At 38.4% G+C, this 17,893-nt stretch overlaps 2 protein-coding genes across 2 annotated transcripts; both read right to left on the bottom strand.

The window, feature by feature from the left end:
* Window positions 1-1,714: 1,714 nt before the first annotated feature.
* On the bottom strand, window positions 1,715-3,061 carry LOC104939600 (C-X-C motif chemokine 9). Its single transcript, XM_010756155.3, has 4 exons — window positions 2,899-3,061; window positions 2,313-2,442; window positions 2,138-2,218; window positions 1,715-2,003 (listed from the first exon to the last, which is right to left on the bottom strand). The coding sequence occupies exons 1-4, from the start codon at window positions 2,951-2,953 to the stop codon at window positions 1,901-1,903; spliced, it is 369 nt and encodes a 122-aa protein (XP_010754457.1). The 5' UTR covers window positions 2,954-3,061; the 3' UTR covers window positions 1,715-1,900.
* Window positions 3,062-14,472: 11,411 nt separating this feature from the next.
* On the bottom strand, window positions 14,473-15,809 carry LOC113747690 (C-X-C motif chemokine 9-like). The gene is made up of 4 exons (XM_027288297.1): window positions 15,655-15,809; window positions 15,069-15,198; window positions 14,894-14,974; window positions 14,473-14,759 (listed from the first exon to the last, which is right to left on the bottom strand). The coding sequence occupies exons 1-4, from the start codon at window positions 15,707-15,709 to the stop codon at window positions 14,657-14,659; spliced, it is 369 nt and encodes a 122-aa protein (XP_027144098.1). The 5' UTR covers window positions 15,710-15,809; the 3' UTR covers window positions 14,473-14,656.
* Between the last annotated feature and the right edge of the window lie 2,084 nt (window positions 15,810-17,893).

The raw sequence follows: 17,893 nt of genomic DNA, 5'->3' as shown, positions 1-17,893 counted from the left end.
CATTATTCATTTAACTGGACTTGAATTTTTAATTTAGCATTTATTTTGTAGTTGAAACATTTTCAACTAGTAATTTCATATTATTATAACAACCTCGGAAATCATTTGTTCTACTGACTTAGGATAATATGTTGAAATAACAAACATGCAAAAACACAATTTACAGTGCATAAATGAGGAGTTCTATCTCTGACTGAAACCTGACCAAGAGAATTAATCTGAAAATAATACCATATTTAGAAAACAAAATCATATAAATTGTGAGTTTATTGAAGGATTTGAGTAAAATGTTTTTTGAACAAGTAACATTTTATCGAAGACCTGAGAAAAAAGCCCAAATGAATGCTTGGACTAATCTTCCAGATTATTTCATTGTGTTACTGTGCAGCACTACAAAAAGTCAGCTACTTTCTGAATATGAAATCTGAAAATCCCAAGATATGAGAGGGTGATGGATGAGGTTGTAATATTTCCTATACAATGCTGTTGGTCCACAAAATGTAAACACACACACAAATTTTAGCGAAATTGGCTGACAAGAACAGAGGCCTGATCTCAGCCCAATCCAACTAACTGTGAGCCAGACCTGATCACCCAACATCAGTGTTGGACCTCTCTGATGCTGGTGGTTCAAACACATCAGCTGATTAATGGGCAGCGTAATGCCCATATGTTTTTAACGACAAAATGTTCAATGCAATGTTCAAGTTAAATAGAGTTAAGATGCATGAGGTGAAAGAAAAGACAAAGTCAAAAGTATTTAAAATATATACAGATGATTTTTTTGATATGTACACATAAAGACAATATTGTTATGGAATTTTCTATCCTTAGGTTACACAAGGTCATGTGTGGGCCTTGAGGTCCTCAGCAGTATTAGTTGTTTGGCTTTGGTTGAGAACAGTAGGTGGCAGTCTATCTCAACACTTTAGTGGCCAGGGTCGAAGAGACCTGTTGCTGCCTTAAACATCTGTGTCTCCAGACTAGAATATGTTGACAATAACACCTCCATAAGTAAAGACATTCTCCTTGACTAATTCTGGCCATATAGTATTTGTGGTGTTATCTTGGGGTTTAAAGTCTATCCACCAGGATGAGTTGGGCAGAATGTGAGACAGACTCAGGCACTTCTGATGTACTTTAAAAGTGTCTCTAATTCTCCTTAGCCAAGTGTCAATAAATAATACAGCATAAGACATCAGAGGCTCCTGAACACTTTCTTCCTTCCTGACCTCACCATTGACCTTTGACTTGAGCAATTTCTCCACAACAAATATAAGACGACAAACAGATACAGGCAGAAGAGGTCATCTGTCATGAGTCAGTTGCGTAGTGGTGGTTATTGACTGATTGATTGACAGCAGAGTTTTGTTTTGTGGGACAACTGAAGTGGATGCTGGAGAGGAAAGTTTATAAGAACCTAAATGACAATATTTCAAATATGTATTGAAACTCATTTCTACTACTTTTAGATGCTCGCTGAACAAGATCCTAAATTATATAGTTATTAGACAATTTAAAGAAAATAACCATTCAAATATTGTCAGCTGCTTGAACTTCTCACTGTTTATAAAGCCGACTATTACCCAGTACCCAGAGCCCTGACCTCAACCCAGCTGACAACTTTAGCGTGATGTGATCATTCAACACCAGTGTTGGACCTTTGTATTCTGTTAACATGCATGAGGTGAAAGAAAAGACAGAAAGTCAAAAGTATTTAAGAAGTATATACAGATGATTTATTTTTATGTACACATGAAGACAATATAAGTTAATTGGACAAACAGACACTTTGATCACTTCTACCCACTTATTGTCTTTACTTGACAAAGGCAGTGATGGTGAACAACAACAATAAAAACAGTGTTTCAGCTCCATCCTCTTCAGTGCAGTGACAGTCCTACAGCCTGGATGTTGTGTGGAGTCTCGTTGAGCTTGAAGCCGTTGTTTTGTCCGTTGAGCTCGAAGCTGCTGTCGTGTTCACAGTTGCATTCTTCTGGTACCTGAATCAACAGATGACACTGTTAGTAAAAGCATCAGAGATGTGAAACATTCACAGGCATATTTCTTATTAGAGACCCTGAGCATGAGCACTGTGTTATGTTGTCTGAATTTAGTGCAGTCCAGCCCATCTTACTTGTTTTTGTTTTTCAGGATGAGTTTTCCAAGTGGTGAGTGTGGGTTCACGCATTTCTCTTTATTTTCTGTTGTTGTAATACTGAGAGGGAAGAAAGAGCTTGTTAGAGAGAAGCTGAACAATGCAAAAGAATGACGTATCAGGAAATGTGCTTTAATTCTGCTCATTTACTCACATAATCTCTGTACGTGGACAGAAGATACTTGGCTCATGTGTGACTGGCCCTGCCTTGATGTCTTGTGGTTTGATTTTGCCCACATAACCGTTTAAACACTTACACTTACTAGATCTGTTGGCTGGTTGTCCTGTGGGTGAAAAGAGAAAGAGACAAGCTTATTATCTCTGAAATCAGGCAGCAGTCTTCAGAAAGTTTTTCTTAGTGAGAGGGCAGCCCACTGAAAACAATGAGACAGAAATGCAATAAAGTCTGGCATGCTTGCTAATAACTAAAATGACTTTTTTTATTATTACTCCCATGTGCCTTGAATCTAATATCTAGTATATCTAGTATTGTTGAAAATTATTGACAAGAGCAGCTTTAAAGTTTGATTCCAAGTAAACTGTAAAGACATTACAAGCATCTTGAACCAAACAGCATGTTGTTCTTAAAATCCAAATCCGTGTCAGACTGGTGTGGGTCTCTGGACAGTCCTAATTATGCAAGATGATCCATGTTAACATACGTTAAGTGGAAAGGTGAGGATATTAAGATGGAGAAGGAAAAACAAGATCGTCACAGGACAGTAACATTTTCACAATACCTTGTGCATAGAAGACAAGCAGGCAGGTGAGAAAGGCAACAGCAGCTGAATTCATAGTTGTTGCTGTAGGTTTTGGATCACAGTGCACTCAGTCTTTCTTCAGTCTGGACTATCAGTAGTGTACTGCTCCAGGGATTACTCTATTTTATACACTGGGGCACATTGTCAACAGAATGGAGGACAACCCACATATGACTACTGTGCAGCACAAATACTTTCACTTTCTCTGACTCTTCCTTTTTCTTCCAATCAACCTGCTTCCCAGAAACAGAAGCATTTCTTCTCCACAGGTTTTGGCTCAAAGAATCATTTTAGTCTACAGAATGGCTTCTTTGTGATATTGTAGAAATGACTGAATAAATTAAATATGAAGACACGTAGACAAAACAAAGACAAACTAAGGAAACATCAGTCTAACATTGTAATGGATGGCATTCACACACAGCCGCAAGCACTTTGCCTGCTTCAAACAGCATCAAGGATGTAACATCTGCATAATGTTTTAATTCCCTTTTTAATTTGATTAAATTTGCAAATGAAATAAAGAAAAATGTTCATGTGATTTTATACATCTGTACTGTGAAATAAATGAATGCATTATAATCATAAAACCAGGATCTTTCTACCATAATCATACCATCAAAATCGATAATCATTGAATCCATACTACAGAGACTCCATCCATCCATTATGGGTAGTGTTCTGTCTACCTTCATTAAGGTGAAAATGACAGCAGGCAGTGTAACCATAGAGACCACTGCACACAGCATCATGCTCTGTCTTTAACAAAAGCCATGTCTCTTACAAACAGCATAATTATTGTTAAAATAACATTACTCAGATTTAATCATATGTTTATTTATAGTTCTATTATTTTTATTATAGTAACTGACACCCCATCAATCTCATTTAGACATTTTCAGAGGTAAAATTGTCTGTTTGCTCTTGTTATCATGGAGTGTGATTACAGCAGAAATAAAAATAGACATTGATTTGGTCCATCTGTTCATATTCTATGTATGTAATACAATAGTATATGTAATGCACAGATATGAACCAAAATAAAATCTGTGGTTTAATCTCCCACACAGAACAAGCACATGTAAGACTCACCTCCTGTTACTGCGATGCTTTTGCACCCTCATAAAACCAGACCTGGTAATGACCCTGCAACACTCAGATCAGGACACAAGGTGGGCAATACATTTAATATATAGGAAAACAGCATGAGATCATAAAGACATCATTACATATGTAGTATTCCAACAAATAGGAACATAAAAGCATATTCTGATGAATACTTTTGAATGGTCAAACATGGAGCTCACTCAGATCACAAAGCTTTGCAGTGATCATGTTATGGATGGCTGTGTCCATCATTTAGTGGAGTGTACTTTTGTTTTGCAGAAAAGCATGTAACATCGCTTTTATTTAAAGTTCTTTTATTGGAAACACTGTCCTTTTCAAAGAAATGTGCAGTCAAGACTTTAAGGAGTATTTTTATCTTTACTGTGAGTCAGCAGCCAGCTTATCGTCAGCAGTCTGAAGGATATAACTGATTCTTCTGTCATGCAATGTCAGCATATGTTCCCTTTTTTATATTTTCACTAAAGCACTTAAGAATTAGAAAGAAATTAGATGTGAAACTGACACAAACAGGCTAAGGGAATGTCCCTGTTCCAATATCAACCCTCAACCAGGCGTGCAAACGGCTCAGTAGTGAAAAAGGTGATGAGGCCACATGAGCAGAAAAAAAGACCCGGAAGGGTCTAAAGGTTCATTTGTGGTCACAAGCTAACAGAATTATGAGGCTGAGCAAAATTAAGTTATCTTGCATCAAAATTAATATTTTTCTGATCAGGATAATGTAATCTGTAGAAAGTGTACATGTCAGTCCTATAGAAGATGCTTTGCATTATCTCTGCACACAGAAAGTTTGAGTAGGCATGCTCTCAAGCCCAATAATAAGAAAATTATGAACTATTTTGCAAATGTAGGGGTATGATTCAAAAGGCTTTATGAGAATGAGCACACTGTGAATTAGATGTTACCTAGGTAGAGGCAACTCTGTAGCCCATGAAATGACAGAAAAATGTCATATCACTGTCATATGGTGTTTAGTGCTTATTTTAGAAATATAAAAACTGCCTACTTATAAGTAATGTGTGGCATGGTGGTGCAGTGGTTAGTACTGTCACTTTCCGTTTTCCTTAGAGCCTAGCTTCATGAATAAATTATCAACACCACTTTGAAAACAAGAGAGGAGAAAGACACATGTTCACTGAAATGTTCAACTGAAACTGTTTTATATTGAATTTAGGCACACAAAGCAGCCAAAGAGTTTGTTCATTTCTTTAGTCTATGGGTCTTGTAAATGAAGCCTTCATTTTCCTTGGAAATATTGTGTGCAGTTGAAGGTAAAACTGTAAAGTTAAATTGAGGCTTATTAGAGAAACAACATTGTTTATAATGTAATAAATCAATAAAAGCATGTATTTGTAAACGAACCCAGGATTCTAGGATGTTGGCTAAAAAATTAAGTTTAGATATTTGACAGTAGTTGTTGAAATCATACACATAGACATCGCCATTCTTTTTTAACAGTGCGACTAAGGCACTTGTCCATGAGCTAATGTTAGCTGGGCAGTGCATCTCTTGGTCAGCTGGTTGGAAAGATAACCGTGTTGCATGTGAAAATGCATTGACATGTATGTGCACAAAATGGAGTCCAGACAATATATGGACATGATGGAAATCATTCTAGGTGCACATCATTTTAAACAAGACAATGCTTATCTTGTCTTTCAGTCAAGGTTTAGTTACAGCTCTGGTCATCATCAGCAACATGGAAAGCAGCAATGGATTGACATTGGCTGTTATTAAATATTATATATTTAGTTTAAATCTTTAGATTTAGATCAAATATTTAAATTAAAGATTATCTGGGCATGCTGGGCAATATTCATTCATTTATTTAATGGGACCATGTACAGTATTAAACATAAACGATTACATTTGATGTACTGCACCAGAGTTAGCTTACAGCTACTTTTCATCTGCACTCCCTTCGGCAGACACAAATAAAACATATTACAGCACAATGACAAACAGTACAAAGCAAAAAACACACAGGACACATAATACAAAATACAAAGTTACACACAATAGCACATAACATACACCCACAATGTCAGTGTCTACAGAGCTGAGTATCCTTTAGCAGACTTTTTCATTTGGTTTTAAATGTACTGATGGAACTGCAGCTCTTTATATCGTCAGGTAGGGCATTCCACTGAGTTGTGGCTTTCACAGAGAAGGCTGATTGCCCAAATGCAGAGCAACGAAATGGTATGGTACAGTCTCGTACAGAGGATATTCTGGAGGATCTAATAGAGCTGACTGAGCAAGTATACACAAAGGCATGTAGTGGAGGAGGCCAAACCATTTAAAATTTTATAAACAAGGCACAAATTTAAAAATAATCTAAAATTCTCAAAGCTCAGTAAATTGTATTTTCCAGTACCCTACAGTGATGGAAATGCATTGGCTTTTTGTCTAGAGTTTTCAGAGTTGGTTTGTATATGGATTCAAGAGGTCTTGTTTCCCCAGCCTGCCCCCAACATGTAATACAATAAGACATATGGGAAAGAATCATAGCATGCATAAATATCTTGGTTCCGTCCAAAGAGAGACAGTTTCTAATATGTCTAAAATTTGCTAAGTTGTACTTTATGGTTTTTTATTTTTTTTAACATGTTTCTTAAAGTTCAAATTTGGATCCAGTGTTACACCAAGATATTTAAAATCAGTGACTATGTCAATCCTCTCACCTTTGATGAGGATATCAGTGTTAGGAGGTTGTACCATGGTTTTACAGAAAAACATACCCTTTGTTTTGTTTACATTTAGACTCAGACATGATTGATCAAGCCACTGTGTGATTCTTTCCAACGCAATTGGCAAATTGCTCTGCGTGCTTTACGGTAACGTATTGTGTCACTTCCGGTATCTGTGTTGTTGCCACGGTGCTCTCTGCTCTGCTCACCTGAACAGATTTCCGTATATTTCTCACATCAGCGACTATCTACTTATCTCTGCACTACTCTCTGACTTGTTCTGTCTGTGCATAAACAGCTCTCTGAACTCTAGTAACTACAATCTGATAGTTTCTCCAGTTTCTGTTAGCCACACTAACTAGCCTAGCTATAGCAATGGCGTCCCTCTCCTCTCCTCTCTCCTCTCCTGCTCTCTCCTGTCCTGTGTGCCACATGTTCAGTTACTCCTCGTCCTCCTTTAGTGATAACGGTACTTGTAATAAATGTAGTTTATTTGTAGCTTTGGAGGCGAGGGTCAGTGAGTTAGAGGCACGGTACCGCACCACCGAACAGTCAGTAGCTCAGATAGTTAGCCAGTCCCCTGTAGCCGGTGCGGTACAGCCACAGGTAGCTTCAGTTAGCCGTCCCCCGGTAGTTCCCGAGCAGCCGGGAGGCTGGGTGACTGTTCGAAGGAGGCATAGCCCCAAACTGAAGCCCGCGGTACACCACCAACCGCTCCACGTTTCAAACAGATTTTCCCCGCTCAGCGACACACCCGCTGAGAGGCCAACTCTGGTCATTGGCAGCTCCATAGTCCGAAACGTGAAGTTAGCGACACCGGGGGCCATAGTTAAATGCATCCCGGGGGCCAGAGCGGGCGACATCGAGTCTTTTTTGAAACTGCTGGCTAAGGATAAGCGTAAATACAGTAAGATTGTTATTCACGTCGGCGGTAATGACACCCGGTTACGCCAATCGGAGGTCACTAAAATTAATGTTTCATCGGTGTGTGAATACGCCAAAACGATGTCGGACTCCGTAGTTTTCTCTGGTCCCCTCCCCAATGTGACCAGTGATGACATGTTTAGCCGCATGTCGTCATTTCACCGCTGGCTGTCGAGGTGGTGTCCAGCAAACGATGTGGGCTTCATAGATAATTGGACACCTTTCTGGGGAAAACCTGGTCTGATTGGGAGAGACGGCATCCATCCCACTTTGGATGGAGCAGCTCTCATATCTAGAAATATGGCCAAGTTTATTAGCTGACCAAAATCATGTCGACAACCCAGAGTTGAGACCAGGAAGCAGAGCTGCAGTCTTACACGCTTCTCTGCGCCTCCATTAGAGCAGTTGCCCACCCAGTCCTTTAGTATAGAGACTGTGTCTGTCCCCCGTCCACCTACATTATTTAAAGATAAAACAGACAGAAGAGGAGTTCATCATAAAAACTTAATACAAATTAAATCAACATCTCCAACAGTCCAAAATAAGAGAATTAAATGTGGACTATTGAATATCAGGTCTTTGTCATCTAAAGCTGTCTTAGTCAATGAATTAATATCTGACTATGATATTGATTTGTTTTGCCTCACTGAAACCTGGCTGCAGGAGGATGAATATGTTAGCTTAAATGAATCCACTCCTCCGAGTCATTATAATACTCATGTTCCTCGAAGTACTGGTCGAGGTGGTGGAGTTGGAGCCATATTTGACTCAAGTCTATTAATAAATCCCAACCTAAAACAAATTATAATTCATTTGAAAGTCTTGTCCTTAGCCTCACCCACCAACCTGAAAAACTTTACAGCCAATTTTATTTGTTACAGTATATCGAGCTCCAGGTCCTATCTGATTTCTGAATTTTTATCTGAATTTGCAGAATTTGCATCAGGCTGATCCTTAAACAGATAAAGTAATTATTGTAGGTGACTTTAACATTCATGTGGACAACCACATGATAGTCTTAGTACTGCGTTTATCTCTCTATTAGACTCAATTGGCTTTTGTGTCAAATGTAATAAACCGACTCATTGTCTGAACCACACTCTTGATCTTGTTCTTTCATTGGCATTGAAATTGATAATATAATAGTCTTCCCACAGATCCTCTTCTGTCTGACCATTTTTTTAATAACCTTTGAGTTCATACTACCGACTATAAGCCTTTGTGTAGAAGCTTCTACAGCAGATGTTTATCTGATAGTGCTGTAGCCAAATTTAAGGAAGTGATTCCTTCAGCATTGATCAAATGCCATGTCCTCAATGTAACCAGAGGACTTGTCTACTTCCTTTAGCCACCCCAAATAGACCATCTTGTTGATTAGTATTACGCTATTACGGGACAACTCTAGACTCTATGCCACCTCTGAAAAACAAGATAATTTAAACAAAGAAGGCTAGCACCATGGTATAGCCCAGCAGACTCGCTTAAATTAAAGCAAAGGCACGTAACATGAACGCAATATGGCGTGCCACCAAGCTGGAAGAATTTCATCTAGCTGGCAAGATATCTCAAAACATACAGGAAGGCTTCTCCGTAATGCCAGAGCACCTATTACTCTTCTTTAATTGGGAGAATAAGAACCAACCACAGGTTTCTCTTCAGCACTGTAGCCAGGCTAACAGAGCATCACAGCTCAACTGTAACCATCTCTTCCTTTTAGGTCTAAGTAGACAATGACTTCATGACTTCTTTAATGAAAGATTATTAAACTATTAGAACAAAATCCATCAATCTTGACCTCACAGAGCATGATCTGCATTCTGATAACGCAAGTTTTTGAAACAGCTGTTAACAACCTGATATGATTTAGCCTGTTTTTCCCCCATCGACCTTCATAAATAAATTTAATTCCTTTCTGCAGCTAAGCCGTCATCCTGTCTCTTGACTCCATCCCAAACCAGGTTGCTCAAGGAAGTTTTACCTTAAGTTAATAATTCGTTATTGATATGATTATCTGTCTTTATATCAGATATGTACCACAGTCCTTTAAGGTAGCGTAATTAAAACCTCTTCTTAAAAAGCCCCTCTAGAGACCCGAGGTCTAGCCCACTACAACCATGATACAAACCTTCCCTTTCTGGCTAAGATACATGAGAAACTAGCGTAGCTAATCAGCTTGTAGCTTTTCTCCATAACAAAGTCTATTTGAGGGATTTCAGTCAGGATTTTCGATGCATCATAGCCACAGAGACCGCATTAGTCAAAAGTTTACAAATGACCTCCTAATGGCAATCATGGCCAATCGGACTCATCTTGCTACTTGTCCTGTTTAGTGTTAGATCTAGTGCTGCATTGACACCATTGACCATCAAATCTTTTTTACAGCTGGACTGGAACATCGATAATGGCCTCAAATGAACCTGCCTAAGCTGGTTTTTAAATGTATTTTAGATGATCTCCGTTTGTTCACTTCATGATGAATCCTCCATGCCAGACTAAAGTTGTCATGGAAGTCCCACAAGGTTTGTACTGGACACTTCTATTCCGTTTCTATCTGCTTCCTTTAGGGAACATCTTAGGAATCATCTATCAATTTTCGTTATGCTGACGCCACCCAATATATTTATCGATCAAGCCTGATGCAAACCAATCGTTACTAAACTCCAAGCATGCCTTAAGGATATAAAAAGTTGGATGACCTACAATTTTTTGATGTCAAATTCAGAGACCACCTGGAACGTTCGTTTGTAATTGGACCAAAACACCTCAGAAACTCTCTTCTAGAGACTTAGTTTACTTTAGATGGGATCACCCTGGCCTCCAGCTCCACTGTAAAGACTCTTGGAGTTGTTTTGATCAGATTGTCCTTAACGTCCACCTAAAAACAAATTTCGGCGGGACTGCATTCTTCCACTTACGTTAACATCGTAAAATCAGACGCATTGGTCTCTCAGGCGGATGCAGAAAACAAAACTAGTCCACGCATTTGTTACTTCAAGGCTGGACTATTGTAAACTCTTTGTTATTCAGGGCTGCTCCAATAAGTCTCTTAGAACTTTGCAGTTAATTCAGAATGCTGCTGCACGTGTTCTGACAGGAACCAAGATCAGAGATCACATCTCTCCCATTTTGGCTTCCTTGCATTGGCTACCTATTAAATCTAGAATAGAATTTAAAATTCTTCTCCTTACTTACAAAGCTCTTCATGGTCAGGCACCATCTTATCTAAAAGAGCTCATAATACCTTATTACCCCTCTAGAACACTGCGCTCTCAGGACGCTGGGTTCCTTGTGGTTCCTATAGTTTCCAAAAGTAGATTGGGAGCCAGAGCTTTCAGCTATCAGGCTCCTCTTCTGGGGAACAAACTACCTTTCTGGGTTCGGGAGGCAGACACGGTCAACACCTTTAAGAATAGACTTAAGACTTTCCTTTTTGATAAAGCCTATAGTTAGGGCTGGCTCAGGTCATCCCTTAGTTATGCTGCCATAGGATTACACTGCCGGGGGACCCCACCGAGGGTTATGCCTAGCCAGGCGCGGTATTGGTTGAAGATGCACACATCTCCCTTACCGAAAACTCTCTCTCTCTCTCTCTCTCTCTCTCTCTCTCTCTCTCTCTCTCTATCTCTCTATATCTTTCTCCCTCTCTCTCTCTCTCTCTCTCTCTCTCTATATATATATATATATATCCATCTCTCTCTATATATCTCTCTCTATATTTCTCTATATCTCACTCTCTCTATATATATATATCTATATCTCTATATCTCTCCATATCTCTCCATATCTCTCCATCTGTGGACATGTCTCATTAATGCATGTTACTAACCAAACTTCCCCGGAGTTTCTGTGCTCTGTCGTCCAGCAGGTTCTCGTGGATCGTGGCTGCTGCTGTGATCCTGCATGACGCCCACTACATATATATTACTGTCATTATTACTACCATATCTGTTACTGTAATCATTTTTATCATTCATTATAATTCATTGTCATTTTATCAGTCATTGTACATTATGTTTGTGTTGATTTGTCCTGTACACGTGACATCCATTGCACGTCTGTCCGTCCTGGGAGAGGGATCCCTCCTCTGTGGCTCTTCCTGAGGTTTCTTCCACATTTTTCCCTGTTAAAAGGGTTTTTGTGGGCAAGTTTTTCCTCACTCGAACCGAGGGTCTAAGGACAGAGGGTGTCACTCCCTGTACAGATTGTAAAGCCCTCTGAGGCAAATGTACTTTGTGACTTTGGGCTATACAAATAAAATTGATTTGATTTGAATTGTTAGCTTAGCAGCTGCTAACTCAGCTGTTTTTGCATGTGTGTACACGACAGTGTCATCTGCATACATTTGCAGTTCTACATCATGACACTGTTGAGGAAGATCATTAATATATAGGCTAAATAAAAGGTGACCTAACACTAACCCTTGTGGAACACCCATTGTGCCCTTCATGTTTCTGGACAGTGTGTTACACACTTTAACACATTGTATCCTATTAGATAAATATGAAGACATCCATGCCAGTGCTCTAGATGAGAAGTTAAATTTAGAAAGTTTGGATATTAAAACATCATGATTTGTTGTGTTGAATGCTTTACGCAGATCTAAAAATACAGCACCAACTACTCCTCCTTTATAAAGCCTTGATTTAATTTGCTCTATTAAATGCAAAGTAGCAGTTTCGGTGGAATGATTTGCTCTAAAGCCAAATTGCATACGATGTAGACCAAAATTGCTTGTATTAAGAAATGTTGTCAGTAGTTCAGTGACAACTTTCTCAGAAACCTTTGAGAGTACTGGTAGTATGCTTATTGGTTTATAGTTACTGGCTTCAAGGCGGTCTCCAGATTTAAAAATAGGTGTGACAATAGCACATTTCCAGTCATCAGGAAAGGAATTGTGTTTAAAAGACAAGTTAAATAAATGAGCAATGGGTTGAGTTAAAATATCTTTGTATGATTTAACAAAGATGGTGTCAAATTGGAAAGCATTTCTACTTTTGGAGTTTTTTAAGGAGCTAATGATTTTGTTTACTTGTAATTCATTAGTCTCTATCAGCTCGAAAACCTTGCCTGTAGCATCTATAGGAACAATATCCAGTTTTCTTTTTGTAAATTCTTTTCCTAGCTCATATACAGACTCAAGAAAAAAAATATTTAAGACAGAAGCAACAGTAAGATGATCTTCAATTAAATTTCCCTGTACTTTGAGTTTGAAACCTTGTGAGATTATTGATGTTTTTCCAGATCAATTTACTGTTGCCTTTTGCCTCATTAAATATATTGAGATAAAAACAAGATTAAGCTTCTATTAGCTCTTGGATAACTTTGTTCCTTAAACCTTTATAAATCAGCTTGTCAGTGTCTCTTCTAGTTTTAATTGCCTTCCTTAGTGCAGTATCTCTGGATTTCATTAATTTTCACACATTTTCATTAAACCACGGTAAAAAAATTTTTTAGATTTTATCTGTGTCCTCACATTAAATCCTTCCTTCACAGAATTGATTCTGTGACTGAAAGTATCACATCCATAGTCCAGATCATCAGAGGAGAGTACATCATCCCAGTTCAAGCTGTCAATTTCACTGACAAATTCTTCTTGTTTAGCTCTGGGTATGCATTGGAGGATCCTTGTCTTAGTTGCCGAGGTCCTAAATCTATTTTTGGTCAGTTTTCTTGTACATAGGGTTAGGTTATGATCTGACAAGCCAGTGATTAAATTATAACTTTTAGTTATTCTTTCTGGTTTGTTAGTAAATATCAGATCAATTTGTGTACTGGAACATTTTGCAATCCTGGGCCTTTTACTAGTTGTTCTAGGGGGAATTTCTCCATTTCTTTGTTGAGATTGCACTCTTTCAAGACTTCTGTGAGTTAATCATAGAAAGTGTCAGATGCACATCTCTCAGTAAATAATAGCCATCAAGTATTGAGCCATGCCGTAGTATAAATCATTTTTACATATGAAATGTATGAAATAAATTCTAGTCATCATCATTCACAGTTTACTGAAGTGAAGGCTTCAGAGGTATACTCCTTTCTCAATCTAAATGTACACTCTTACAGAACTGCAGACTTTTAGACTTCATAAACACATCCTGGGTGTTACACAATATTCTGTGACCACTGTAATGTGTGACTGCAGAGGGTGCTGATGCATGGGAATGTGCCTTGAGTGTATGAGCTGAAACCTGCATGCACGTACATTGTACAGTCCAAAACAACGTGATATCTGTCTGTCATTGTGAAGTCTGTTTTATTATATTTCACTTGTCAACATGTATCAATAAAATGAAAACTATAAATGCAAAATATTGTTTATATGTTTCTTTGTGACTGTCGTAGCAGCAAACACAGCTGCAATAATATGGCCATGGATGCATCTACAGACAGACACACAGGCAGAAGAGGTCATCTGTCATGAGTCAGTTGCGTAGTGGTGGTTATTGACTGATTGATTGACAGCAGAGTTTTGTTTTGTGGGACAACTGAAGTGGATGCTGGAGAGGAAAGTTTATAAGAACCTAAATGACAATATTTCAAATATGTATTGAAACTCATTTCTACTACTTTTAGATGCTCGCTGAACAAGATCCTAAATTATATAGTTATTAGACAATTTAAAGAAAATAACCATTCAAATATTGTCAGCTGCTTGAACTTCTCACTGTTTATAAAGCCGACTATTACCCAGTACCCAGAGCCCTGACCTCAACCCAGCTGACAACTTTAGCGTGATGTGATCATTCAACACCAGTGTTGGACCTTTGTATTCTGTTAACATGCATGAGGTGAAAGAAAAGACAGAAAGTCAAAAGTATTTAAGAAGTATATACAGATGATTTATTTTTATGTACACATGAAGACAATATAAGTTAATTGGACAAACAGACACTTTGATCACTTCTACCCACTTATTGTCTTTACTTGACAAAGGCAGTGATGGTGAACAACAACAATAAAAACAGTGTTTCAGCTCCATCCTCTTCAGTGCAGTGACAGTCCTACAGCCTGGATGTTGTGTGGAGTCTCGTTGAGCTTGAAGCCGTTGTTTTGTCCGTTGAGCTCGAAGCTGCTGTCGTGTTCACAGTTGCATTCTTCTGGTACCTGAATCAACAGATGACACTGTTAGTAAAAGCATCAGAGATGTGAAACATTCACAGGCATATTTCTTATTAGAGACCCTGAGCATGAGCACTGTGTTATGTTGTCTGAATTTAGTGCAGTCCAGCCCATCTTACTTGTTTTTGTTTTTCAGGATGAGTTTTCCAAGTGGTGAGTGTGGGTTCACGCATTTCTCTTTATTTTCTGTTGTTGTAATACTGAGAGGGAAGAAAGAGCTTGTTAGAGAGAAGCTGAACAATGCAAAAGAATGACGTATCAGGAAATGTGCTTTAATTCTGCTCATTTACTCACATAATCTCTGTACGTGGACAGAAGATACTTGGCTCATGTGTGACTGGCCCTGCCTTGATGTCTTGTGGTTTGATTTTGCCCACATAACCGTTTAAACACTTACACTTACTAGATCTGTTGGCTGGTTGTCCTGTGGGTGAAAAGAGAAAGAGACAAGCTTATTATCTCTGAAATCAGGCAGCAGTCTTCAGAAAGTTTTTCTTAGTGAGAGGGCAGCCCACTGAAAACAATGAGACAGAAATGCAATAAAGTCTGGCATGCTTGCTAATAACTAAAATGACTTTTTTTATTATTACTCCCATGTGCCTTGAATCTAATATCTAGTATATCTAGTATTGTTGAAAATTATTGACAAGAGCAGCTTTAAAGTTTGATTCCAAGTAAACTGTAAAGACATTACAAGCATCTTGAACCAAACAGCATGTTGTTCTTAAAATCCAAATCCGTGTCAGACTGGTGTGGGTCTCTGGACAGTCCTAATTATGCAAGATGATCCATGTTAACATACGTTAAGTGGAAAGGTGAGGATATTAAGATGGAGAAGGAAAAACAAGATCGTCACAGGACAGTAACATTTTCACAATACCTTGTGCATAGAAGACAAGCAGGCAGGTGAGAAAGGCAACAGCAGCTGAATTCATAGTTGTTGCTGTAGGTTTTGGATCACAGTGCACTCAGTCTTTCTTCAGTCTGGACTATCAGTAGTGTACTGCTCCAGGGATTACTCTATTTTATACACTGGGGGACATTGTCAACAGAATGGAGGACAACCCACATATGACTACTGTGCAGCACAAATACTTTCACTTTCTCTGACTCTTCCTTTTTCTTCCAATCAACCTGCTTCCCAGAAACAGAAGCATTTCTTCTCCACAGGTTTTGGCTCAAAGAATCATTTTAGTCTACAGAATTGCTTCTTTGTGATATTGTAGAAATGACTGAATAAATTAAATATGAAGACACGTAGACAAAACAAAGACAAACTAAGGAAACATCAGTCTAACATTGTAATGGATGGCATTCACACACAGCCGCAAGCACTTTGCCTGCTTCAAACAGCATCAAGGATGTAACATCTGCATAATGTTTTAATTCCCTTTTTAATTTGATTAAATTTGCAAATGAAATAAAGAAAAATGTTCATGTGATTTTATACATCTGTACTGTGAAATAAATAAATGCATTATAATCATAAAACCAGGATCTTTATACCATAATCATACCATCAAAATCTATATAGAACAACCCACATATGACTACTATGCAGCACAAATACTTTCACTTTCTCTGACTCTTCCTTTTTCTTCCAATCAACCTGCTTCCCAGAAACAGAAGCATTTCTTCTCCACAAGTTTTGTCTCAAAGAGACAAGCTTAAGAGTTTACGATAAATATATGAACCAAGCTTTGAAATGATTGACAGCTTGGCTAAAACAAAAGTTAAAGTGACTCTTTAAATCAAATGTCTGCTTGTGTCATTGGTCTTCTATGTCTACTAGTCACACCACATATCAATTGTTTTTAGAAGTCTTCCTTATGTGTGTCACTCATCTGTCTCATGGAACAGATCTTTCCATCTGATGTATCAATCCATGCTGACTCTGAGACACACATAGGTTTAAATCACACAAAGCATGGCTGTGAGATTTCTTTCCACTATTAGCAGATTCCTCTGCCTGCTGGGATGGATTGGGAAATAAAATTAATGAATCAATAAAAACATTAAAGCTGATTTCTCTCTGTGGATGTATTTATGTTCAATAAGTGTCAGTCAGCCTGGCAAGTTTTGGACAGGTGGTTCTGAGAGATTGGAGTTGGTGTGGTTTGAACAGAGCTCTGCCACTATTACTTTGTAATTGCTTTGTAGATGCCGGTTTGGCATCTTCAAACCTTTATTGTTCTTTATTATTATTCTTGCACTTTGTTTATTTGGCACCTAACTACTCCTACATAATAATCTGTCCTACAGAACCATTCAAATATCACAACGTTCATTTAGGACATGATGATGTGTATTTTACTCAGTCATACCTTTCATACTTTAGCTACAGACTTCATTCAAACTTTAAACTTTATTACACTGTTCTACTTGTTTCAACATTTTACACTTTATTACACTATTCTACTGTTTTTCTGCTTATTTCACATTTTTGCATCAGACATTTCAGCAGAAGGCATTCACACCACATTTTCCACAGGAAGTGCAGTTTTCTACTTGTTTCTGTCTCTTGTCTTCTGTGTGGAATATCCTTTTTCTCTCTCTGGTTGCTGGTGGATTTGAAACTGAGTCTACTGATACTGACAGAAAATGACTAAATTTGTATTTATCTCACTAATTGGCTGCACTGTTTTCCATGTGGCTTTGCCTCTTGCATGGTCTGCTCCACATTCTGACAAAAGGGGTCACCTGGGTTTGTTGTTGGAGAAACACCTTACCTTCCTGGTAGGCACAGTGTTCTCTGTATAGAAGCTGATGTAGTCTGTGATAAAGCTGGTCAAACAGTCACTGTCCTCTCCGTCCCAGTCAGTGGTGGTGAAGAACTGTGTACTGTACTGTAATGTTTTATTGTTGCAGGTGCCGCAAATATACTGGGTGAAGATGGGCAGAGTGGAGGACAGAGAAGAATGGTTAAAGAGGGACTGTGAGTGGAAAGCCCCTGAAACATCAGTGGAGGGTAGAACACAAACAGCTAACCCAGTGATATGTGAGAACTCCCTCAGGAGATAATCTCACTGAATGCCAATGGTTCACAACTCAGTGTCTCTTGTGCAGAGTTGACCCTTAACATAAATTTTATTCACAAACATTGCTAATCCTATGCCCTT

The sequence above is a fragment of the Larimichthys crocea genome, chromosome XV (genome assembly GCF_000972845.2).
Source record: "Larimichthys crocea isolate SSNF chromosome XV, L_crocea_2.0, whole genome shotgun sequence".
Taxonomy (NCBI): Eukaryota; Metazoa; Chordata; class Actinopteri; family Sciaenidae; genus Larimichthys; species Larimichthys crocea.
Note: the sequence above shows the minus strand (reverse complement) of the source record. Positions and strands in the feature narration are given on the sequence as shown.